Source organism: Terrapene carolina, unplaced genomic scaffold (genome assembly GCF_002925995.2).
Source record: "Terrapene carolina triunguis isolate 2854851 unplaced genomic scaffold, T_m_triunguis-2.0 Scaffold42, whole genome shotgun sequence".
NCBI classification, from domain to species: domain Eukaryota; kingdom Metazoa; phylum Chordata; order Testudines; family Emydidae; genus Terrapene; species Terrapene triunguis.
Genome location: NW_020664393.1, coordinates 3,079,204 through 3,105,882, shown reverse-complemented (window position 1 = coordinate 3,105,882; position 26,679 = coordinate 3,079,204). Strand labels below are relative to the sequence as shown.

Sequence of the window (26,679 nt, the reverse complement as noted above, 5' to 3'; positions counted from 1 at the left end):
TAACAACTATTATGTATATTAAAAACAGTAAGTCCTGCTTCACCTCATGCTAGGATTCAAACTATTACATGGTGTCAGATGAGAAAATCACTACAAAAGGGTTCCACAAATTCACCTGGAAGTAGAAAGAAATGGGTTCTAATTTTTTTATTGTTTCCAAAAATTCTATGGTCAGCATACTCCCATTTTAGCTGAGCAAAGAATAAATGAGCTCCATGTAAAAGAATCTTGCACACAATTGTTTACACAGTAAGTCTATTATCTAGCTTTATTCTTTAATGCCTATTAGCAATTCTTTTCAAGTTAAACCAAAGTTGGTGATCAAGGGCATTTGTATGGTATGGAATGAAATGATTTAAGGTCTCTCTGGAAAGCAACATATTTAAAATCATTTGCCTTTATTCTGTAATCCATCAGCATTTTCATTGACAGCGTGATAGGGCTTGCTACAAAGATACTGTAAGAATTGTAAAACTTGTTCTTATGGTTTAGTAAGAGCATTGTAGAAATAACATCTCTGTTTATTCTTCATGTCTTTTCTTTGCACACATAGAAATTTCAAGTGAGTGACCCTAAGCATAACTGCTTTATCATATAAAGACCCTTGATATATTTTCATTTTCCCCCAGCATCGGTAATGGAATAGAACATGGTTTCTTTTGCGTGTTTTTTTCCTTCAGTGCTGTAAAGAAGTTTGCAGTGTTGCTGCTGTGCGGTATCAAGCTGTTGGACATGTGTTGATGCTCACAGCACCACTGACCAGAGCTGCTTTACTGAAACTCACTGGCTTTCCATCAATCACAAAGTTACGAATGCAGCCGGTGAAGGAGTTGCGTGTGGTTAGGCTGGACGTTAGAAGGGACTCTGGAAGAACCAAAGAAAAAAGGAGAATTAGAACCAATGATGACAGAAGTACAATTTACAACAATTTTAAATAAAGCTGGCTGAAAACTGGGGGAATGATTTTGAAAGTATTTTGAAGTTGTTTCTGTATTGCAGGTTTGAAATTGACCCATTTTCTGCTTCTTGAAACATGGGTCAGGATATTTTTTACTGAAATTATTTAAAAAAAAATCAAAATCATTTCTGAAAAAACTTCTTTTACCAAAACCAGGGTTTTCAGTAAGACCAGCTCAAGTTCTAGCAAAATTCCAAGGGACCAAATCTGGCTCTCTGGTACATACAGGCAATCTCAAATATTTTTATTTTGCAGATAGATTTTAAGAGACCCAAAATCAGTAAAACAGTATTAATAATAATACTTACCTTTTTTATAGCGCTTTCCATCAGTAGATCTCAAAGCGGATTACCAAGGAGGTTAGCATCATTAGCCCCATTTTATGGATGGGGAAACTCAGACCTAGAGAGGTGAGGCAACTCACCCAAATGGCCACTGGCAGAACGGTGACTAGACACCAGGTATTCTGAGTCCCAGTGCAGTGTTCTATTCACTAGGGCACCCTATGATATATCTTGGGTGTAGTCAATACAACAAGAAAACTGGAATAAGCCTAATTCTACAGTATGGTTTTGTATGGGGCTATCAATCCATCATGGTTTGTGAAACTGCCTGATTTAGTAGCATGATTATTACAGCTGGTCAGAAAGTGGAAAAATATTCCCCTCATTTTTAATCAAAATTTGTTTGGATGGAAGTTTTCTGATCAGCTCTAGCAACTGCAAGAAAAGTGATTCTTGAGAGCTAATCAGGCTGCCTTGTACTGCGGTTTAGGGCCTTAAATTTGGGCATTGGGTGTCTAAGTCCCTTTGTAGATCTGAGTCTAATTTTGTAATTTCTTGTGATATAACTAAATATAACCAAACAAAACAGACGCATAAGGGTAAATGTGTTAGCTGTTTACAGTACTATATCTACATTCAGTTTTATGCTTTGTTTGTTGTAGTGAAGTTCATTATTGGATATTTCTGTTCCAAGATGATGATAATATCATGGAGTCAATATGTAATGTCTCGTTAGTATTTTATAGCTAATGCGGAATTGTAAAGTTCTGTTATCACAGGCCAGAACAGCATTCACAATTACCACATTATATTACATATTAGGGTAGTTTTTGTGATGATTGTTTAGAAGTTCTAAGAAAATTCCAGTTTAGAATTTATGCACAAAGCTGTGGTTCCCTTCTGACTCATTTCCTCCCCCTCACAATGTGGGATGAATGACAGCATCACACTCTTAAACTGCTAATCCAAGATAAGGAATATAATAATATAATTGTATTGTTAATGCTATTCTTGATTGACATTCATGGCACAGAGAAATAATGCTACATGTTACCAAAGAGAAATGCAGACTTTACAGAAAGTGATTTAAAAGTCAAATTACATCCTGATGACTACAGTTTGCATAAGAAAGCGCATATGAAAGTGCAACAGAATAATGAAAGTAAATATAGTAATCTTGGCCCACACCACACAGATAGTCTGAGTCACAAAGTCACATTAACAGACATCTGTGCATTGGAAATGGACAGAATAAGAATTTTCATGTTGTATATTCAATGTTCAAGGGAGTTGTTGCTTGGAGGAATTGGAAGGAGCCTAGCAACGCAAGACCTGGAGACTAAAGCTATGCGGGAACTGGAATTTCTGTCCCATAAAAAATTTCACATCCCCTTTCCCCCCCCCCCCCCCAAAATAAAAGTTCATTCCAAATTGGAACAAAAAAATGGGAAAAGCAATTTTTTTTTTCAGGGCCAGCAAGCCAGCTCTCCAGATGCCCAGCTGGCTCCCCAACTATCTCCCCAGCTGCCTGGAATGTTTAGATTCCATCAAATCAACAGTTTCTGGTGGAAAACTGTTCTTTCACCTCTCCCTAAGCTGTCAAATTTTACTAGGACATTAGGTCAGTTCTTCAAAATTTGGGATTACGTGAGGAAAACAGAAAGCACAGAAGAAGGGTGATTTTCACTATCTAGAAGAAAACTAGACATTTCTGTTTCTGTTTTAAACTGTGTTGGCATTCGGGTACAAAGTTATAACAACTCTGACAAGTCTTACCTGGCACACCTCCAACAAACACAGGCTCCCTCTGGTCAACTGCTTTTGGATTTAGAGGTCCTACTACATGGTTTACCTCAGAGTCCACATCCAGCTGCACCACATTAGAGGCTCTAATCACTAGAATGCAAAGCAAAATCTTGTCAAAAAGAGCCCTAATTATAAAATATATCATTTATGCTTTGTATGGCATCTGAAGATGTCTATTGGATCTGCTGTACAGTATAGGCTAGATTGTCTATGGCCCTTGTGTAAGCCTCCCTTGGCTTATAGAGTGCAGGCCCAGGATGCACTACTGTCCTTGGGCATGGACTGCTTCTTCCATGCAAATTTGCTTTGGGGACCTTTCATCCCAAATGCTGGTGAGGAGTTGAAGGCATGATCTCTACTCCCTCTGCTCTGGCCTATGAGAATGGACAACCATGGAGAGAGGATCAGGTTCCACCACCCTTCACAGTGGTAAGATCTGAGATTTACTCACCTGCAATTCTGTGCCACATGCCATCACAGAGACTTTGTTTTGGTGTAACTGAGGTTGAAAAGTCTCTGATTCCGTTATTCAGTTTCACTATAACCTGGGGAAAAAACAATGTAATTCATACTGTAAAATCTTTTCTTGATTCCCCTCCCATCACTTCCCCCCCTTTTTTTTTTTCACCTTGTTGTTGCACTAATGCTTGGTTCCCACTTTAAACATTTATAACTTTAAAAGTGATTGAACCAATTTCCTTTATACTAATTCTTAAAAGATCTTTAAAATGAACCACGTTTCAAGCTTCTAATTTCAGTAGTTTTTGCAACATTTGTGTTCTGAACACAGGGAAAGATTTTTGTTTTGTTTTTTACCCTCAGTTAAAAAAGAATATATCTCAACCAATTTCACTCAGATTTCCAGGACTGCTGCCTTATTGATTATTTTTGTATTACTTAGTGCTTACTACTACACAAACACTTAGTAAGCGATAGTCCCTGCCCTGAAGAACCTACAATCTAAACAGAGAAGACAGACAAAGGGTAGGAGAAAAGAAGTATTGTTCTCTCCGTTGTATAGATGGGGAATCGAGGCATAGAGAGCTTAAGCGAACTGTCTAAGATCACAAAGGACATCTGTGGCAGAGCTAGGAACTGAACCCAATTCTCCTGAGTCCAGTGCCTTAATTGCAAGACCACCTTTCCCCATTAAGATTGCAATAGCAGTTGTGGAGCAGCTCTGTCTGTGGCAGAGTGCAAGATTCCTTCTGAGGACTCACAACTCATGCACATGCAGCCCATTTAATTGAGCTGTGCAAAGGTCCAGAAATTGGCCCTTAGGATATGTCTACACTGCAACTGGAGGTGTATTTGCAGCTCAGGTAGACATACATGCGCTAGCTTTGATCGATCTAGTACACTAAAATAACAGTATAGCCACGGTCGCATGGGCAGCGGCTTGGGCTAACTTCCTGAGTACATACCTAAGTTCTTGGATGGGACTGTATGTGGGCAGCTAGCCTGAGCAGCTGTGGTCACACTGCTATTTTTAGTGCACTAGCTCAATCAAAGCTAGCGCATGTATGTCTACCTGAGCTGGAAATTACACCTCCATTGCAGTGTAGATGTACACATATAATAATCACAGGTTGTCCACTGAAAATGATTAAAAGAAATCACTCAACTTTCATTGTAGAGGAAATGCCAGTGATAATTAGGGAACATTTTTATTTTTCTCTGGAGGGTACCAACATAAGAAACCTCAATAAGCCTCATCCTCTTTTTGCTTCCCCTAGGCCTTGGCCAAGTTTATGGGCATCACTAGCAAAATCAAATTCAAAAGGCTTGGGGAAAGGGTCTACTGGCCTAATAAAGTGGTCAGGTGAGCTGATGGTGGTGAACTAAGATGGGTGATGGCTTAAAAGTAAGTGAAAAGGGCTGGCCATTCTGGTTTATCTCCTGTAGAAGTGTCTGTCAATAAACGAAACACAAAGCAATTTTCAAAAAAGAGAGAGCATTGATTATGTGCTTAAAGAAAATCACATCAGAAGAATATAGCCATTTGCTAAGGGGGTAACTGCAGGACCATTTTGGTGAGGGTCACCTATGCCTTTCCCTACCCCATCTCATCTGTGACTCCCATCTATATTATATGCATAGTAAAGATCACACTGGACCAGTCATGTATAGATCCATATGTTAACAGTGCCATGACAGCGACATCCTATGCAGCTGCAAAAGGCTCAGCGGTTAATGTCCCCTGTTAATTTATAAAGATCAAAACTTATTACAGCTCTATCCTCCATGCCTCAGTTTCCCATCTTAAAAGTGGGAGAAATGATTCTTTCTTTCTCCAAACATTTGTCTGTCTGGGAGCCTCTCTTATTATGTGTATATATTGCATTTAGCACTATACAACCCCAGTTTTGGTTGGGGTCTCCAGGTGTTACTGTAATACAAACAACAAGCAATAATAGCAACAACTGTTGAGAGACTTAAGCCTACTGTTTTCAATTTATAGTTTTCCAGAACTCTGGGGGGGGGGGGGGCGCTCTGATTATCAGCCCAAGAGTCGTGGGAGCACCCCCTCAACATGTCTGCTAAAAACAGATGAGCACAACTCAGACGTCTCTTTTAACATGCAGTAAATAAAAATGTATTAACTCACCAAGAAAATGAAATCAAGTCACCTTCCTTGTAACTGTTATACATTTTTAATATGCAGATGAAAGAGCAGCACCAAAGTGTCAGTATTCCTCTTCCCTTTCATCTGTACATTAAATATTAATTGTTGTTGCCAATAAAGTAATTTGATTTGATATTGGATGATAAATATTTATGTACAATAATAGAAGTATCTGGGTTGTGCTTAACCTCTTCTTGTTTAATGGGGTAATATATTTAGGAGAGAAAGAAGATTCAAGGAATAGTAAATTTGTTAGACAAAAGCTGCATGTAGCACTGAATCCAAGTACACTGTAGAGGGAACTAGGCAGAACAGTGAAGAAAATGTGACCTTCCTTTTACCTGTCCTTGTTTCATGTGCATATTCAGGTACTCCCCATTCACACTGTGACCATGCATTAGGATTCCCGAACTGCTTCGGGGGCGTATTTCCAAAACAACTTCAAATTTCAGGCCTAAACTGAAGGATTCATCTGAGGGGAGAAAAGTGAGCAGTCACACAATGTTATTTCTATACCCAGACTAATTGTGAAACTGGACATCTACTACATTGCAGCATGCAGTTCTAATGCTGACTTCTGGTTTTAATATCATCATAGATATTTTAGTCTTGAAGATACTTTTTGACAGCAAAAGGGAAAGTAGAAAATTGAGATGTTCTAGGCAATTTTGCCCCCAGGGCATAAGCCTCACCTCATGCAGCCTCCTTGTGTGAAACTGGCTTGGCGTGAAATTCTGCAGTTCTAACTGAGGCCATATCTATACGTACAATGCTGCAGCAGCATAGCTGTACTGATACAACTGTACCTCTGGAGCCCATCTGGTGAAGATGCTCTATTCCGACGGGAGAGAGCTCTCCCCTTTGCATAAGACCCCACCTCCGTGAGCGGCATAAGCTATGTTGGCGGGAGAAGCTCTCCCGCTGACATAGCGCAGTGCACACGAGTGCTTATGTTGGTGTAACTTATGTTGCTCAGGGGGGTGGAATATTCAGACCCCTGAGTGACATACATTTTCCCAACGTAGGCTGCAGTGTAGACATAGCCTCAGGCAGTGGGAGTTTTGCCTGAGTAGTGACTGCAGGATTCAGTAGCACTAACCCCGTCCTCCAAGCCTGTGGCAGGCTGTGGAGCAGATCAGAAACAGCCAGCAATCCCTCCTACTATTCTCTTGAGGTGTTGTGGCCCAACTTCATCCTCTGCTTGCCTAGTGCCTATTGGCACAATTTGTCCATAAGACACTTCCCAGAACAGAATACTGTTCCATAGCCTTAAATAACTTAAACGATTTTGTTATACATACTCCTAACCCACTTCATGACATACAGGAAATCTTTTCATATGCCTTTTGAGTTAAGTATTATTTTGTCACTTAAAAATTCAGGGGCAGATCCTCAGCTGGTATGGATTGTTTTAGCTCCATTGACTCCAATGAGTCTTTAAGAATTTACACTTCCCCATAGCGAAAAGAAATTTGACACTAGTTAACTTGTAAAATATAATTTTTTACATACTGACATTCTCCACACCAACATTAGGTAAAGGATATATCGTGTTGTTGAAGTGATGTCTCATGACTCCCTGCACAGTGATGATTAAATTTAAAAAATTCTGCAACTAGATAGAGAGATACCCAACTCTCTCATCCACATGTGAAGTATAGTAAATATTCCAGTCTTATTATTGGATAAATTTGTTCAGTTACACATTACCAAGAATTACATATCCTCCTTCTGATGAAAAGTATGTTCCTGCTTCTGATGGGCCTTCAAAGCAAGGAGTCACACTGAATGTCTGAGAAGCAGAAGTGATTGATCTTCCGTTGAGCTGTAAATTGCTGAGACAACCATTAAAACTGTAGACTGAGTTAATCTGAGGAAACAAAGTGAGTGATTATTAAGTAAAATGCTCCTGGAAGGAAAGTAAGGCTTTCGTCTTTCCCTTTTGATTCAGAGCTCCAGCTGGGGTTGTTTATTAATTGTAGGCCTCTGTTTCTCTGTTGCACCATTTCTGCACTAGGCAGGGAAAAGGGAAGGGTGGAGGTATGGGAAGGGACTTTAAACTACCTTTGTGCTCCTCTTACTCTGTGTCCTGCCTGTTCCCCGGTGTCAGTCAGACCAACCTCAGATAAGAGCTAACTTGTGCTCTCATGGCCTTCTCTAAGCTTTGGAAAACAAAGAATAGATGGAGCACAGCAGCAGGGCTCCAGCCGCACCCTCTTGCCTCTGGGTGAGGACAGGGCTACACTCTCCATGTGTGGCAGAGCTACTACCTTGGTATGTGCACCCAAGGATTCCCCAGGAGGAATCCTTGTTGCTTTGGGTTTTGCTTGTCAAGTTTTTGCTCTTCAGCATCCTCCAATGTGTCTCCAATATGTAGGGCAGACTCTTGGCCTTCATGTAGCAATGTAAAGCTCTCAGGTATCGTGAGACAACACAAGTGAAAATCACTGCCTGCTTAAAACCTTCATAATTGACATGTATATCGCAGACCATTATTCTTTATTGCTGTGACTAACAATCAACAACATGAATGTCTTTGTCTTAGCTTTCCCTTAGTAAGGTCTACACCCACCTACACATCCACCACACACCCTCCTACCCAAATTACTAAAAGAAACAAATACAAAAATCCTCAAAGCCAAGCTATTTTATTACCATCTGAGAAGGAAGAAAGTGAAGGAGGGCGTGTTATTGATATCTCTAGTTTTTAGAGTGTTAAGGAGGCTCTCAGATACAATGGTGATGGGGGCCATAGAGACAGTAGCGTAGCTAGCGGGCTTCAGGGGAAGCGGCCGCTTCCCCTGACCCCACATTCCCCAAAAGTGGCGCTCCAGCCGGCCGGCGGAACGGGGCCGCGGGGTGGCCGACTCCCGGCGCTCTGGCTGGCCGGCGGAACGGGGCCATGGGCTGGCCGGCTCCCGGCGCTCCGGCCGGCCGGCGGAACGGGGCCGCGGGGTGGCCGGCTCCCGGTGCTCCGGCCGGCCGGCGGAACGGGGCCGCGGGGTGGCTGGCTCCCGGTGCTCCCGCCGGGACTCCGGCCCTGAGAGCATTGCCAGGGGTCTCGGTGCCCTGGACAGCGCTCTGGAAGGGGAAGCGGGGCGGCCGTGCGCATGCGCCGCTCCATCTTTTGGTGGCATTTCGGCGCATGCGCAGGGCCGCCGAAATGCCACCGAAGGACTGGCACCTTTTTTCCCCGCCGCTCCTCCTCGGCTGCAACCCTGGCTACGCCACTGCACAGAGATGATATTAGATTAGACAAAACAGACAAATAATCTGGTTATAATCAATGACATGCTGAAAAGAGTTCTCAGGGTATTGCAGCACATTTGGTTCCTTTGCCACTGAATCGGCTGGGGTGATGCATTTTTGCCAGATTGCACTGCCTGTTCCTTTTTTTTTTTTTGTTTATGAGGAAGCAGATTTGAATAGATGGCAAAACAAAATTTTCCTATTCCCTCACCCCTGGAAGCACACACATTCTTTGTATTGTACATAGAGTTTATCATAGGCAAATGGGAATAATTTTTGTGGGAGCCCCTTGTTAAAATGTTAGCAGCACCTCTCTGGTGTAACTCTACTATCAAGTAGTGCGGTTTTGCTGTGTAACTTCTTTAGAAGGAAAACAAATAAGTCCTAATCCTTGTCTGTGGAGAAGCATCTTTGAACCACTCTGCAGATTCAAAGCAGCCCTAAAGTCAGTTTAAATAGCCATGTGAGAGGGATCATCCCATTTTAGAGGGATCTTCCAGTGATGCAGAGCTGGCAGAATGATTCCTATGCCATCTTTTCCATTCAGCCTGCATAATGGGCATGACCAGAGGAAAGGGGTGTGACTGCTACTTCTGTGGTGCTCGGTGATCCTTGACTGCCATAATGATCACCTGGCTGGTTTAGGTTTTGCTACGGGTCCAGCCCAGTACATCACCAGCCCAGGATCCAGGAACACAGTGGTGGCTTAGACCCACCTTTCACCCCGGCCCCCATTTGTGCTGTGTGGTCTTCAGCCACACCTGAGGATTGAGGCCAAAATGTATATTAGTAATTTCAGATATAATATGTGTCTATTTTACCTGGATATTTTTTACAGCTTTTCCTGGAGCCACACCCCCTATATAAAGCGGTCCACTGACTTGCCATGTATTATCAACAGAAGGAAGACTTTCTTCCAATACTCGGAGACCATCAATTATCAAACGACCAGTATCTTTTTCCCGAACAAATATCACCTTGAAAGGGAGAAAATTTATTCAGTGACAATTTTAACTATTGAAGCAGATGATAATGAAGCTGCTGAGGAACATAACTGTATAGCAGAAGAAGATGAGAACATGAGATAACAGCAGAGTATTAGAGAAGATTGTCTGATTCAAAATTTACAAGCTGGCTGCACACTGGCTGTATTTAAACTGTTAATCTTCTCTGTTGGACAACCGTCTCCTCCCATATATAAAAGGCTGGCAATGAAACTTTTGTCTTAACATTCTGTTAAACAAAATAGAACATTGTATATAGATAGATATTTACAGAGACAAGGCGAGTGAGGTAATATCTTTTTTTGGACCTCACCCACCTTGTCTCTCTAATATTCCAGGACCAGCGTGGCTACAACAATGCAAAGAATATATTTACACATACATATATATGTCTTATATTACATATATTGTTCACATTTAAGGTGCCCTCACTGCCCTCCCAGCTCCTTTGTCTTGATACTGCTTCAGATCACATAACCTTCTCTTCCAGTTCTAAGCCTTTTCAAACCTTGCTTGGCCTCATTGTTCTGGTCACCTCCGCCTCTTCCACTTGGCGGATTACTGTAACTGACTAAACTCCTTAGCCCCCAGTTAATGACTTGGCAAAATACTCAGAGCTACATGGTGGATTTTAAAACGTTAGCAGAAATTTCTCAGCATATACGCAAGTGTATGTGGTTATGGACAAAGACTGACATCCCCATGGAAATGAATTGTCGGATAAGAAGATTCTCCACTATGGTTTCCTGACGCATGTATCATCATATAATATCATCATCATAACATCAATCACTTTCTTCAACTTACATTGTGCCAAAGCCCATCATTGTACTTCTCTTGGCTTTTAATCCTTAGCTTCTGATGACCAACATTAAACATAAAAATCAGCCGGCCATGGGCAACAAAAAGGGTGATGAAATTGTTTTCCTCTTGATCAGATGCATAAAAGATCATTCCATGGGATGAGTGAGTTTTCAAACTAATGGAGAACTGTGATCTGTCAAATAAAAACATGTCATTTTAGTAACAGAGCAGATGTGATTGAAGTCACCATGCAGAGAAGGGAGAATTGAGATTTGTCCCCTTATGCCAGAGAATGTATTCCTTGTTTATGCAAATTATGTTTTAGATGTACATTCTATATGGTTATTTGAATAGAAGGCAGAGCTGATACCAAGCAGAGGAAAATCCATCTCACAAAGAACTCATCTTTTGAAAACCAAAACCGAATCCTAGGGAGTGAATAAAATCAATACAGATCAATCACAAAGAAGTATATACGCATTTCTTACATGCTGTGACAGAGTGGTGGACTACAGCAGCTAATCCAGCACTCTGATCCCTACAGCTTCAATGAGTTGCCCCGCACACACCTGAATATGGGGAACTGTGCCAAATTGATAGATTGAGGCTAGGCGGGAGAGAGTTAAAAACTAATTACCTCATTAACTCAGAAGGGACCAAGGCACAGGAAGAAAGTATGAAAAGGGGGCAAGAAAGGGAAAGAGCTGTAGGCTGGTAGAGCCAAGGCCACAGGAGGTCTCTCCCCTGCTGGGGTCAGAAGCCTTAGAGTCCCAGGATATTTGTAAAGCTGCTGTACAATCTGCAAAGGTGGTGGACATGAATTTTATAAATAAATCACTGTGTGTTTCACCTGAAGAAAGTCTCCAAATTGTTTGGTTGGAAAGAGGCCGGAGTGGACCATGCCTGCCACATCCCTGCAGTATTAAAATAGAAGGTCTAATTGCCACAGTGCTTAAAATGTCATCTACATTAGGACTCCCAATATGGCAGGGTTGGGAGAGTTAGTATAGTGGAGGCCTGAGTGTTCACTAGTCCGGTCCTTTGTGTTACAGCAGTGGTGGTGCTGAGTTCCCGCTCTCTCGCACTTCTCATTTAGTCCAAGGGTTAGCTTGGCATCGCTCAGGATTTTCTGTCAGATTTGTTGAAATGCTTAATATCATATACACTCACCCACAAGGATACATTTTAAAATGTCAAAGTCATGGGTATTTTTAATCAACATTAAAATCATGAAACCTATGACTTCCATACTTCCATGTTACTTTTTAATAAATACATAAACAAATGCAGCATTAGGGAGGAATAGAATTTGGGTTCTCTTTTGTTGTTGTCTGTCTCACATGTACTACATATTGAACTTCAACATCAAGGTTGCAATAGTTGTTTGTAAAATACTGTATTGAAGTAAAACAAATTCAATGGTTTCATTGTGATTCAGTAAATGCCATTCTTCCCTCTGAACCAGTGCCCCAGTATGCTTAGGGGCCACTGTGTTGTTGAATCTGATGTTTTTTGCATAAATGTTAAACCAAGATCCTGATCCCTTGTGGTCATAGACTATTATATAGTGCTTTCTGTGAGAGTATGAGCATTAAATATCCTTGCCATGCAGATTGAACTAACACTATATAGGGAATTACCTTCATTATCTACAATTGCACTGCTGTTTGAATAGGACTTGGTATCCTTTGCTTCATGTGCTAATCCACCATGCAGTGCTGCTAGACAGCTGCCATGTTCCACCCAAGAGGTGACTGGGGAAGTGATTGTTATATAAATACGTTCATTTCAGGCCATGCAATTCTCCCTGATGTCATTATTGCTTATGTGTGCAGAGAGAGACTGTGATATAGCCTGTGGTTGGACATGTGCTTTTGGAGGGAGTGCATTATGTAAATATATGATATTGTAATAGTATTAATATTGAGTCAAATCCTGCATTTCTTACTCAGGCTAGGCTCCTATGGGCATTTTTGCTGAGTATTGATTGAGTCAGGACTGCAGGCTTTGGCCTAAATCTTTTTGCATTGTGATATGGGAGGGATGCAGCTGGCTTGCTCAGAGGTTTAATATATTATTATTAGCAGTATTATTGCACTAGCATCCAAATTGCAATAGGAGCCATACAAGCAGTTAGGGAGGCACAATTTCTCAAGACACAAAGCAGATGAAGAGCCCATGAAAGGGATACAGGATATAAGCACAATAACCAAGGTAATGGCAGCAAGTACATCTTGTTAGTTCCAAGTTCTTTGTTTGTTTGTTTCCATGGCTCTTTTCTCTGAGAGTAAATTGTTTTTATTTCTCAGGTCACTATGTGATGCTTTACCTGTCACTGAAATTCTTTGGTATGTGGTCAAACTCTTGCCGGCTGTTTGCTATTCCTCCAAACTGGTTTGCATGTTCAATTGCCGTGGGGTTCTTGGACAACTGGCAGTCAGGGTCTCTTTGCACACTCATTTCTTGATCTAAATTTTTGAGGCCAGTTGCCTTTGAGGTTCTTTCTTTTTCTCTTCCCACCTTCATACAAAGAAAGCCATTAAACAAGTGTTTAAAGTGGATGTGCATATGATGAGCAGAGACAATACTGTTTACCAACTGGCAGGTAATATTTTGCATTGCTTATAAAAATATCTAGAGTTGTTCCAAATCTAATCAATATATCTGTCCCCAAATAATTCTATTGTATTTAATTTTCAGCTCCATGCCCACCACTGATGCAGAGAAACACAGAATTTCTAACTGCTTAGCCAACATATAATGGCAATTCAGTTCTTATGAATTTGCCAGCCTGAGCCCCTTGTGGTGGTCTTCCCCCCTTTTAAGGATGTGAGCTCTGCTGCAATTCAGCATAGCATAGGACCTCAATCTCAGAATACTGGATTAAGGTTCTCATTTACACCGATGCAAGTTGATTATAGTAGGTGGAGTTGCATGGATGTAGCTGAGAGCAAAAACTAGCTCACTGCCTTCACTGCTTTAAGACTAAAGAGGAAACAGGAGGGGGAACTTTCTGTCACACTTTTTAGGAGACCTCAGAAATTTTGTTTTCCAATTCTACTAACTAGGAAAGAATGATATGACTGTTCCCTGAAGCTGAGGCAAATGCAGCCCTATAAATGTCCAGCAGTAGAAAATTTACAGTGGATTGTCCTTTTATTTTTGTTATAAAATCAATCAAACAAACAAAAAAAACCCCAAACACGCTAACAACCCCAAACGAAAACTAGCAAATTATACAACTGACACCTTTTTGATCCTTTGGCTAAGAGATCAAGTGTAGTATCAATTTAGTATCTAAGTTCTTGTTGGGAGAACTTGCAGAGGGTTGGATTTGATATGTTCTTTCCCATCTATAACTACTATAATACTATGATGCTCTCTGACTTTTACTACATCTTTTTGTATATCTCCTTTCCCCAGCTAAACCATTGGGCTAGGCATAAAGAAATCATTTTCATTAGCAGGTAAAAGCGTCTGTAGCTTGTAGAGCATTTTAAAAGTTTCCTTTAAAAATGGGTGAAACTATAATGAAAAAAGTCTTTGATGAATCTTGGAATCTGCAAAATGAGATCATCTGTTTGAAATTATGAAATATTCAAAGGGGCCAAGTACCATCCTCTGTTATTTTTCAGATGTGTCTTGGAACCACAACAATGTGGCCAGCCTAGGATCATGAGGCAGTATATGTGGACTTCGGCAAACTGTAAATTGATTTCAGAATAGTCACAAGTCAGTTAGTGCTAACCTTTTTATTATGTCTTCCTTTGGCTGTTGAAGAGTTCTTTCCTTTCTTATGGAGAAGGGCAACTGGAGGGGAGTCAACAGGGCATCCATAAAGAGAAGTTTGGACCTTCTCAGGGTACCGCTGGAAATCTTCCACTTCAACCTCTCGATCCAACCTGTGTTTCAAAGAGGGGATAATGTTAAGAATAGCTGACTGAAGTGTAGCAAAAATAGCTTTTTAAAAACAGAATTGAAAAATAATTAAAATATCCAAATTAAGCTAGTATAAAATATATAATTTTTTCACTTGTTATCACCAGGACAACCACAGAGATCTTCTTATTACAAGTGAAATTTTAGAGAGGTCTGTGACTTCAAATCATGGGGAAAAAATTGGGCTCATTGTATATATAACATTTTGCCCAGAATAAGGGGAGTGCATAGCTGTGCTGACCCAGAAGCAGACTGACCTTGCTCCATTGGGGAAGCAATCTGCGAAGGACCAATTCTGCTCTGCACATTTCCCAGGTGAGCTGGCTGACATACAGGGGGGAAATGGAGCTAAAGTTCTACCTCTTCCTACCAGTGCAGGAGGAGGAGTAGCTGTTCTGTTCTGTCCCCTCCCTGGACTATGACCTGTGGTGGGTGGCTAGTACAGGGCAAGAAGCAATCTTGCTGTAACTGATATACACGTCAGTCCAATTTCCCTGTATGAATCACCGTCTTGATAATCTGATTTTTGGAAAATAAATCTGACTACATTTAAGTTCAGAGTTACTAGTGGGTGGGCACACACACCACAAAACACTCTCCCAGCTGGCATTAGTTGGTATCCTTCTTGGCAGTCTCAGCAGAGGGGATGAACGACCCTCTCACCCACACACAGATGGTCCTTCGAGGCTAGCACAGTGGTCGGACAATATGTGCAGCTTGCACAGCTTCTGCCTGTCTTATATCTGTGCTATTCATAAACAAAGGATTTCAGTCTGCAGGACTCTCAATCCGGCACCATTAACCAGCAATACATTTCAGAAAAAAAATGTAAAAAGGAACATTTTGCAAAATGATTTAGATCCACATTTCAACAAGACCAAACTCCCAGCTCTGAGGCCTTGTGAGACACTGTCATATCCTTTTATTACAAAGGTAGAGCTGTAAATTACATTATACAAATGTAAATTATTCTGCAAATTATACATTGCACCAAAGGAATTAGCAAGTATGGTAATGGCTGAGTTACCTCAATAGTTATTTCCACTTCAACAGTTTTTTAATGTAGAAGGGCAGTTCTGAGGCATTTCATAGTAAATTAAAGAAAAAGGCGTTTGTATACATTGGGTAACCCCACAAAATAAGGTAAAAGATTTCTTTGTGAAAATAATCAGTTCTCATTGGTATTTATTTTCTATGTTGTCAGGCACAGACTGTTTGATGTGTACTGTTGTGGATGTTACATACCTGATGAAGTAGGCATTGCTTATACACCCAGTGAAATTGGCATATTGAGTACTGATGGGAGAGCCACCAAAGTAGAACTTCTTGGCACTTGCAGGCTTTTGTTCTGTTTTGTCTCTAGCTGGATTCTTTTTGCTATGTTTTTTGTCATCTACTATTAGCTCATATCTGCAAAGAGAAGTTTTCCTTTTCACAAACTGATTTTGAAAGAGTTTATTCAGAGTTATTACACAGTGTGTTATATGTGCCAATGTTCCCATAATGCTGAACTCAGCGTCTGATTTCCTAAATGGCAATATCAGAAGACAACCTATTTCCTTCCAGCTATGCAATAAATGGCAGTGGGATTAGCCAGTGTGGTAGCTTGGAGTCCAATGGCCAAAAGCTTCACTGAGATCTTTGAGATACTCCTGATATTCAGAAAGCCACAGTACGCTATGGCTAAGACTAATTAAACGAATTGATCACTAGTGAAAGGATGGAACACTATATGGGAAAGTGAGATACCATACACACATCATATCATTTTGGTGTTTAAGATGATATTGTATTGCTTAAGGGTAATCTAGGGTGACCAGACGTCCCGATTTTATCGGGACTGTCCCGATATTTCCTTGTTTGTCCCGCGTCCCGACCGATGTGCGGTCGGGACACTGGACAAACAAGGAAATGCTCCGGAGCCCGGAAGTGCTCGCGCCCCCCCCCCTGCCCCGACTCCGCCCCCTCCTTCCCCCATTGGCTCCCTCCGCGAATCCCTGCCTCTTCCCCAGGCTCACCATTCCTCCTCCCTCCGGTGCTTGTGGAGGGAGGCCCGGGAGATGCAGGGGAAGCACGGCGCCGGGGTGAGTGAGAATCCGGCCTGGACCCAAGCAGGCAGGACTCAGTCGGGCGGTAGGGAGAGTAGGGGGGCGGCCCGGGGGCCAGGCGGCGGCTGTTCTCCCCCCCTGGGCAGCGGGACTCGGGAGCAGCTGCTGCTGCAGCTCCCACTGCCGCGAGGGGAGGAAGTGGCCGATGGCCAAGCTTGGCGGCTGCGGCTGCGGCTGCGGCTCTGGCCCGAACCTCCCGGGCCTTCTGCGGGGACCCAACAACGCGCACGCTGCGCCCAGCCCCTGGCCAGTCGCGTCTGGGCTGCTGCCCAGCTGGTGCAATCCCGCGGCGGCCCCGGGGCGGAGGCATCGGCAGCCCAGACCCGTTCGTTCCCCTGCAGGACCCGAGCGGGATGGGGGGGCTGGGGCCTGCTGCCCCCACTCCGGAGCCGCCGCGGGATAGCACCAGCTGGGCAGCAGCCCAGACGCGACTGGCCAGGGGCTGGGCGCAGCATGCGCGCTGCTGGGTCCCCGCAGCAGGCCCGGGCTCGGGGGGTTCGGGCCCGGGCGCCAGAGCTGCAGCCACAGCCGCCGAGCTTGGCCATCGGCCGCTTCCTCCCCCCGCGGCAGTGGGAGCTGCAGCAGTGGCTGCTCCCGAGTCCCTCTGCCCAGGGGGGGAGAACAGCTGCCGCCTGGCCCCGTGGGCTGTCCCCCTACTCTCCCTACCGCCCGACTGAGTCCTGCCTGCTCGGGGCCAGGCCGGACTCTCACTCACCCCGGCCCCGCGCTTCCCCTGCGTCTCCGGGGCCTCCCTCCAGCGCTTGTGGAGGAAGGGTGGTTTTTTTTTTTTTTTTTGGCCGCCCCCCCCCCTTCCCCCCCGCCCCGCGTCCCGATATTTGACTTGGGTGATCTGGTCACCCTAGGGTAATCAAAACTCATTCTGCAGCATGTAAACTAATTGCAGCAGAAGTCAGGAAAGATTTCACCTTTTTAATGACAGACTGTCTATATTTGGAGCATCTGATTCAGGATTGGAAGGGTTAGATATTTATTGGTAAATGTTAAAAAGCGTTGATTTCACCATGCACAGACAAACCGACTAAAAAAGTTTCCATCTATAATAATTGCAATTTACAGATAGACAAAGTAAGAAGAATGCTGCTTGAGAACTTATTAGAATTTGGTTTAAGGCTTTTTACTTTGTATATTTTGACATTTGATGTTGACAGTTTGTGTTTCAGCGGTTATAAAACTTAAACTTTTTGAATCTCAGTGTTGATTATCATTAAATAATTGTTGTCTGAGCCAGCGATAGTCTGACCCTCCATAATTTTCCAAAACTGTGAACATTTAAATTGATAAAAATAAAAAGGTGCATAAAATAAACATTGATATTATGTCAAAATTATAAAAAAATAAAACATCAAATTCTGCCAATTCTAGATATTGGTCAATATCAAAAGAAGAATACTGGATCAAACAGTTCATATGTGTGGAATGATTTCCTCTCGCAGAGTTGCATATGCACATATGAAGACCAGGAGAAAGCTTTTGGATAATTTGGCTTTCAAATTACAAAATATTTTTTTTTACTTAAAGTACAATGATGAATAAAACCTTCAAGGAAAATGTTTCGAGATTTATAAAAAGTGGATGTTTTGACTCACTCACTGCTGCCGTCAGGAATCTAGCATGTTTTTGTCAATGCTAAAAATATGAACGTGTTTCCCCATATATCTATATAATTACTTTTTTGAGTAAAGATACCTTGGTTAATCTAAGTTTTTCCTTTGTTTTAACTAAGCAAAGCAATCAGCTCTTCTGAAGAATTAATCATGTTCGTTTTTTTAAGGCGCTTTTACAGGTGAATACAAAAAATGTCAATAAAAAAATGTACAAGAATATTTTTTTTCAAAATGTTAGTGAAAAGACCCTTCGATCTCCAGGCCATGATTCAGCCATTTGGATTTTGGGCGTGTGTTTTTTAACTAAAGAAGTGATAATCTCTTGAAATAGGGCATGCTGTGAGAAAAGCTCCTAAAGTAGGGGCTTTAAGCAACATTAAAAGACATTATGTACATAAAAGAGCTACATATCATATACTATATGTGGTAGCATCAAAGATATTGACCAGCTTTACCTTTCTTGTGAGACAGAGGTAATGATAAAATGGGTTTTGCCATCATTGTAGCGTGTCTCTTTTGACTGAACTTCAGTTCCCATAGCATTTAAAACCACAGCACCATCATTCATAGAAATGGAGAACATATCTGGCTGAAACACAAAGAAAAACTTGTTTCAGGAGCAGGTATAATACAGTAAGCTTTAAAAGTCACATGAGTTTTCCTCTAATATTTATTTTCCCTTTTGCTTGTCAGATATGTGTATTATTGCCATTTTCCCCTGGGTTTTAACTGTGTGCAGAGCAGGGCAGGTGAGAAGTGAGATTTCTTTTTATATGAATGTCGCCCTTTAAACCACAATGCTCTGAGGTCCCATACCTGATTATTTCCCCCTTATCTATGGTACAGGCTCCATCAGTTCAGCAATTTAGGGTGTTTACATTCAATTTGTGATTCTGGGTTTCTCTTTTACAGTACTATGGGATATCTGATACTTCAGGCTAGCCACTGTGGTCAGCCCAGCATATTTATGTTCCTTTTCCCCTAATCAGACTGCAAATATGAACTTTGCTTAAACCCGTTTCTTAATTCACAATTGTCTAGAGATATAATTTACTCTGGGAGTGAGGCATTTGGGACTGCAGCCCCAAACAGCAGGGATAATGTATCTATTCCACTGAAACAGGCATCCATACTATTTGTTTTTAAGGATCATACAGTCTGATCTTGGGAGAAGCTAAGTATCTGAACTCCTATTGGAGAAGAGGATACTTGGCATCTCACAAGATTAGGGCCTTAATCCTTTGGGTCAAAATCAGAAGTGATGGGTAAGAAAGTGTTGGTTAGCCTGGTTGACTGCAAGGGACTCTTTCTTAGAACTACTTATGCTCACTTATCCACTTGTAAGCGAGTTTAAGCCCCATGCTTCCTTCCATTGTGCACTGCAGAGGGGAGCAGTTAGAGCAGCTTGGCTGCTCATGGCTGCAAGGGGCCTTTCCAGCACTGCTCCTTCTCACCACACAGGCATCCTACGGTGGGGGATGGGATAGGGGAATCTACACCAGCTGGGGGTGAAGCCAACTTTTTGGCCGATTTGTGTCACCTTAGGAGGGGTCAGACTGTTGCCCCACCAATTTAAACTCAAGGAGTTCTCTGCTTCATCTTCCCTTCCATGTGTATTTCCCTGGGAAGGGAATATTGCCATTATTATTACTATTATTTATATTGTGGTAGGACCTAGGTGCTCAAATCAGGATTGCAGCCCTATTGTGCTAGATGTAGCACAAACACAGAATGAGACACATGCTACATTTGTACTACACACACTGTGTTGAGTACAGTTATATGCCTAGGGTCAAATCCTGTAATCTTTAGTTAGGCAAAAATCCCTTTGATGTCAATGGGATTTTGCCCAAATAAAGACTGAAGGATTTGGTCTACTGGGTGTAGAATATGAAAATTAGCCCACAAAGAGGTATTTCTAAATTGTGGATTATTTTTTGTTTTTAAGGAACAAAGAAGGAAATAATCATGAAATTCTCCATAGTGCCAGTACATTAAAAAAAAAAAAAAAAGCATACTCACTCCTTCAGCATAATGGAATAGCAGCCCATTGGGCTGCAAAGTCCGGAAGTTGAAGCCGCTTTCAAACTCATCAAAGAGTGACATTTTTTGGCTGGAGGAAATGTAGCTTTCTCCATTGAAATATGCTCTGCGGGACATCTGCATGCCAAGTCAACAAAGTCACAAGTGTTCTATAGGAAGTATTTTTAACAATAATAAACAATAGTAATAGAAGCCTCCCTTTTTCTTCAGATTCAGCTGGACCAATTTTCATATGAAAAATTCAGACTTGTCCCCTAGGTTTAAACTGATCTAAATGGAGTGGTATGTTTTGAAAACATTAAGAAAGTAAGAACATAAGAGCAGCCATACCGGGTCAGACCAATGGTCCATCTAGCCCAGTATCCTGTTTTCCAATAGTAGCCAATGCCAGGTGATTCAGAGGGAATGAACAGAAGAGGCAATCATCGAGTGATCCAGCCGTCGTCCACTCCCAGCTTCTGGCAGGCAGAAGCTAGGGACACAGAGCTTGGGGTTGCATTCCTGACCACCTTGGCTAATAGCCATTGAAGGGCCTATCCTCCATGAACTTAGCTAATTTTTTTTGAACCCCATTATAGTTTTGGCTTTCACAACATCCCCTCGCCACAAGTTCCACAGGTTGACTGTGCATTGTTTGAAGAAGTACTTCCTTTTTTTTTTGTTTTAAACCTGCTGCCTGTTAAGTTCATTGGGTGAAATCAACCCTATCTATTGTTTGAAAGAGTAAATAACACTTCCTTATTCACTTTCTCTATGCCATTCATTATTCTATAGACCTTTATCATATCGTCCCTTAGTCATCTCTTTTCCAAGCTGAAAAGTCCCAGTCTTTTTAATCTCTCTTCATACAGAAGCTGTTCCATATCTTAGTCATTTTTGTTGCCCTCCTCTGTAACTTTTCCAATTCTAATATATCTTTTTTGAGATGGGGCAACGAGAACTGCATACAGTATTCCAGGTGTGGCCGTTCCATGGATTTATATAGAGTCATTATGATATTTACTGTCTTAGTATCCCTTTCCTGTTGGTTCCGAACAGTCTCTTAGATTTTTTTAAACTATGTAAGTCAAATTGTTCTCTATTTCTTCAGAGACTAAGGGCCTCATTCAAAGCCAATTGAACTCAGGGGAAGTGAAGGTCCTAAATTGAATAAACACAGGGATTTCCCCCCTTGCCTACATTCCCTGCCCCATGAGGACTCTGAATCAATGTTTCTCAGTGAAAATATGAAAATAAATACTGACAAGAGTATGTAACAAAGCTATAGGTTCCCCCTGCTTAAGGTGATATCCACCCTAATTCTGTAATGAGTTCTACAAACACAGATTTCTGCTCCTGCATGAAGTCCTACTGATTTCAATGGGGCTCCGCATGGGTGCAGATGTCCACTTGCAGGATCAAGGCCATGTAAATTATCTAGATTTACCAGGTTTCTATTATATTGAACAGAATGATACAAGATGGAGGGTAATTTGTACCAATGCCATCCCATTAAGTTTGATGGTGTTGTAGTTGTATTGGTGAAAGCAAGGGAAGAACTGACCCAAAGGTTCCAAGGACAATTTTTTCTTCTTTGGAGTTTTCATGTGGACCCCTGAATGGTTTCCTGGCTAGAAAATGCTTTGACATTTTTGTCTGTTCTGATTGGTTCTAATGCACAAGTTGAAATGACTGCCATGTAGCATCATACATTCTCAAACTTGATTGCCACTCTGCTTACTGAAACAATCCAACAATAAGAAGAAAAGCCGCAGAGAGGGAAAGCCTCTGTATACACAATGACCTTTGATTTTTCTCCATGAACAGGATCAGCCTAGAAATATTTGCCCATCTGTCAATACTCCTGAGGAAGTAGTACCATAGATGGGTTAGCATTCTGTTGTTCTTTTTCACATTTGCCTTCTGTACTCCTCTGCTATCAAGTACTCCCTTTCTAAGAATATTCTCTTTACTTCACGAAACAAAAATGAAGTAAAGAGGGACTATCTGCCCTCAGAATACAGCACATTATGTATTACAGACTGAATCCTGACATCACAACTTTTGAAATATCAGAGAAAACATGACTATTTTGTACTGCAATTCAGCATAAAAGTTGGGAATCATTTCAGTATGCAATTAAAAAATCAAAATCAATGAGTTAAATATAGTTCCTGGGTTGCAGATTTTTCCTTCCCATTATTTGGAATTAATGTCAAGTTGACGGTCAGATCCATAGCCAAGCGTTTGCCATGGCCCCATGCCTGGTGCTGTACTTACAAGTGACTCTTCTGGACAGCCATAACTGATTCCCAGGGTTCCTGGCTCCTCTAACAAGTTGAAATCCTTCTTTTGAAACTGGAAACCCTTCATGCATCCCTTAAAGCCAGTATTTACTGTGAGGTGTGGGCTAAGATTGCTGGAAAACAATGTCAAACAGACTGCAATTAGCTAACCCTAATCCTCACAAAAGTACTTTTCCTTTTTAGTACGAAGCATTCAGAAAACTTGAAAAACACAAACCTCTTGCCCCAGTCAATCCCAATCTGAGCTCTTTATGTATAGCAAATATTTCCCCATGTTTTATAACCTGAAAAGTTAAAATACATCAACACTTATAAATGTTAAGGAGGGAAATTGGTGAGTATGCTGAAGAAATCATGTGGTGAAAGGATAGAACAAGAAGTAATGGGCTTAAACTGCAGCAAGGGAGGTCTAGGTTGGACATTAGGAAAAAGTTCCTAACTGTCAGGGTGGTTAAACACTGGAATAAATTGCCTAGGGAGGTTGTGGAATCTCCATCTCTGGAAATATTTAAGAGTAGGTTAGATAAATGTCTATCAGGGATGGTCTAGACAGTATTTGGTCCTGCCATGCGGGCAGGGGACTGGACTCGATGACCTCTCGAGGTCCCTTCCAGTCCTAGAATCTATGAATCTATGAAATCTTGAGAAGTTTAAAATAGCAACTGAAATTAAAGGATGTGGTATTATTTCTATTTTTAAGAAAGAAAAAATACGGGTTTCAAATTTTACCTTATGAACAAATCTATGAAAGTTATGTTTCAGTTTTTTCTTTATGAACTGCCCCAATAGGCAATTCCATTCTCCTCTCAGGAAACAGACAGGACTCAACTGGCAAAACAAATAATACTAACAGAGGTAATGGATTTGGGACCAAATTCTGATCTCACTTACATGCATGAGTCTTTAATTAAATGGTTTCAAGGTGGTAAATGAGAGCAGAATATAGCCTTCAGTAATCCTTTTAATGCCAGGTTTGAGATTGCTGGTACAGCAATCTGTACTGACTACTCTTTCTCACACATATTTTTCTGTTGTGCTCATCATAATAGTATCTGAGCACCTAACATCACTGAATTTATCCTCATAACACCCTTTGGAGGTAGAAAAGTATTATCATCCCCATTTGACAGATGGGTAGCTGAGGCACAAAAAAAGGTGAGGTGACTTGCTGAAGGTCCCATAGAAAGTTTGTGGTGGAGCCAAGAAATGAAACAGGATCTCTTTAGTCCCAGGCCAGTGCCTTAATCACCTTACCATTGTTCCTCTCTTTATTTGTGGATAAAGGCAGAACTTCAGTTGGTATTTGCATAAAGATGTTAGAAGATACTCAGTTACTGGCACATAATGGTGCTATTTCAGAATTACCTCCATCAACTTCCACCAGGTAAACTAAAGACTGACTGTGCTAATAAACCTCAAATGATATGGAGGTTCAGCCTAGCTCAAGTCTGGATGATTATCAGAAATTATTTGTACTTTCTAAATAATAAGCACAAAGTGCCCGCTCTAATCTCCACTGAAGTCAGGGGAACACTCCCATTGTCTTCTGTGGGACTTGGATCACGTCCTAATAAATAGGTTAAGGGGCTGACCCTTACTCATGTGAGTAGTCCCTTTGATTTGTAACTTCAAATAGTTGTCTAGTTAAATATCCCTAGCTGAAAAAAGAATGGTGTGAGAATAAAATATATGAATGTGATTCCAAATGCATTCATTTGAAGACAAGATAACTGACAGAGGAAAAGGCTACTGGAGTGAGTGAAAATATACTGACTTGGAAGAAAATCAAATTACTTCCCTAAGTCTATTAGCTAGTTGCATAGTAACAAATTCAGTAAAATGTAAATCTCCCCAGGAAAATCAAGTAGATGTCAGTGGAAGATAAAGATTGAATTCAGATATTGGCTAGGATGGTTGGCTAATATTTTGCAGGAACAAAGGAATTTCCATACCAGTCACAGCAGTGTTCTATCTAGTCTGCTATCCTGCCTCTGACAGTGGCTAGTAGTGGAAGGTGTCAGAATCCCCATAGTGGGAAATTATGGAGTTACCTGCCTACAGAGAGTTTCTTCCTAGCCCTCTGTCACAGTGATCGGTTTATTCCTTGAATTATGATGGTTTATATTTATAGGGCCAGATTCTCAGCTGATGTAAATCAGTGTAGCTCAACTGACTTCAATGGAGCTACATCAATTTACACCACCTCCAAATCTGGTCCATTGTATTTTTATCTTATATAATGTAACTGTGGACGTTTTCATTCTCTGTATAAATATCTAATTTTTAGGATTGTCAATTAATCACAGTTAACTCAAGTGATTAACTCAAAACAAATTAACTAGATTAAAAAAATTAGTCGTGATTAATCGCAATTTTAACCACACTGTTAAACTATAATAGAATACAAATTTAAATTTATGATAAATATTTGTGGATGTTTTTCTACATTTTCAAATATATTGATTTCAATTACAACACAATATACAAAATGTACCATACTTTATGCATCTAATCAAATCTTCCTTCTGCTGCTGAAATAGGAGCAGAGAGTGTTCATGGTCCTACTCTGGCTCATTTTAGGAAGTAGGACCTGTATTCCCTAATGGGACTATGCTTGGCCTTTGTCCAATGGCTTCAGGGGAAAGAGAAGGCTCCCTGGGATCTCCCCTCACACCTTTGCACATCGATACAGGGACAGCTACATTTGAGCCCATAGATAAATAGAGACTGATTTGAACTAAGGTTTATAGTGGAAAAAATCCCTTTATCTGAAAATATGATTGACAGTGAGATATGATATGTGTGTTCATAAGCTAAAGGCATTTTACTCAAAGAAGAACGCTTGTTGAAAGGAAGGGGGGTTAGCTTTTCCTATGTGCGTATATCTATCTATCTATCTATCTATATGTGTATATATATGTGTATATAGATAGATAGATAGATAGATAGATAGATAGATATACACACTCCCGAGGACAGTGTTATATCGAGGTAGAGGTATGTATATCTATCTATCTATCTATCTATCTGTGTGTGTATATATATATATACATATATATATATATATATATATATATATATATATGTGTGTGTGTGTGTGTGTGTGTATATATAGATAGATATACACACCTCTACCTCGATATAACACTGTCCTTGGGAGCCAAAAAATCTTACTGCATTATAGGTGAAACCGCGTTATATTGATCTTGCTTTGATCCACCGGAGTGCGCAGCCCTGCCCCCTCGGAGCACTGCTTTACCGCGTTATATCTGAATTAGTGTTATATCGGGTTGTGTGATATCGAGGTAGCAGTGTATATATATATATTTGTTTTCATACACTCTTTAAACATTTATTTTTGTCCCAACTGTACTGCAGTTTCTGTTATCCTCTGCTGAGACTCTTCTGGATCACACGACTAATTTCAGCCATCAGCAGAGCTACAGCCATCTTGGATCAATGTACACATGCCAAGTACTTTATACCTAGAGCTCTGAGCAAAATTAAAATGGAGCCTTAGAAGCTGTTTTTCATGAAGGAGCAAAGGTGGTAAAACACACCTTCTTGCAAACCATTGTGCAACAATCAGATGAGTACTGATGGAACCTGGACTGTCAACAAACCTGGACTTCAAGATCTCAGAAGGAGCTCCTCCTATGTAGATATCAGTGAATGGCATTGCTTTCTTTTCATTTTCCACACTTTTTATATGTCGTCTGTCCACCACCAAGATCATCTTCTTAGAATTGTGATATATAACAGAAATCTGAAAGGAGAAATGAACAGTTCAACTCCAAATGTCCAAGAATATTGTCTTTTAGAAGTTATCATGCTGGGTTTGCCAAATTGGCATTTTTAATAAAAGGAAGTCTGTAATTATTGTCTATTGTATTTTTAAAATTTAACAATTATTCTATTCAAAAAGAGGCTTGTGAATCAGTGTGGAGC

General features: G+C 41.1%; 1 protein-coding gene across 1 annotated transcript in view; it reads right to left on the bottom strand.

The window, feature by feature from the left end:
- Positions 1-379: 379 nt before the first annotated feature.
- LAMA4 (laminin subunit alpha 4) overlaps positions 380-26,679 on the bottom strand; it is a 128,468-nt gene continuing 102,168 nt past the window's right edge. Inside the window, exons 25-38 of the mRNA XM_026653515.1 lie at positions 26,355-26,497; positions 22,706-22,844; positions 20,426-20,563; positions 18,859-18,992; positions 15,916-16,080; positions 14,480-14,633; positions 13,061-13,251; positions 10,735-10,924; positions 9,745-9,900; positions 7,385-7,544; positions 6,016-6,146; positions 3,500-3,593; positions 3,019-3,138; positions 380-864 (exon numbers count right to left, since the gene is read on the bottom strand). Coding sequence (XP_026509300.1) covers positions 719-864; positions 3,019-3,138; positions 3,500-3,593; positions 6,016-6,146; positions 7,385-7,544; positions 9,745-9,900; positions 10,735-10,924; positions 13,061-13,251; positions 14,480-14,633; positions 15,916-16,080; positions 18,859-18,992; positions 20,426-20,563; positions 22,706-22,844; positions 26,355-26,497 — 2,061 coding nt within the window. The 3' untranslated portion in view covers positions 380-718. The remainder of the gene's footprint in view (positions 865-3,018; positions 3,139-3,499; positions 3,594-6,015; positions 6,147-7,384; positions 7,545-9,744; positions 9,901-10,734; positions 10,925-13,060; positions 13,252-14,479; positions 14,634-15,915; positions 16,081-18,858; positions 18,993-20,425; positions 20,564-22,705; positions 22,845-26,354; positions 26,498-26,679) is intronic.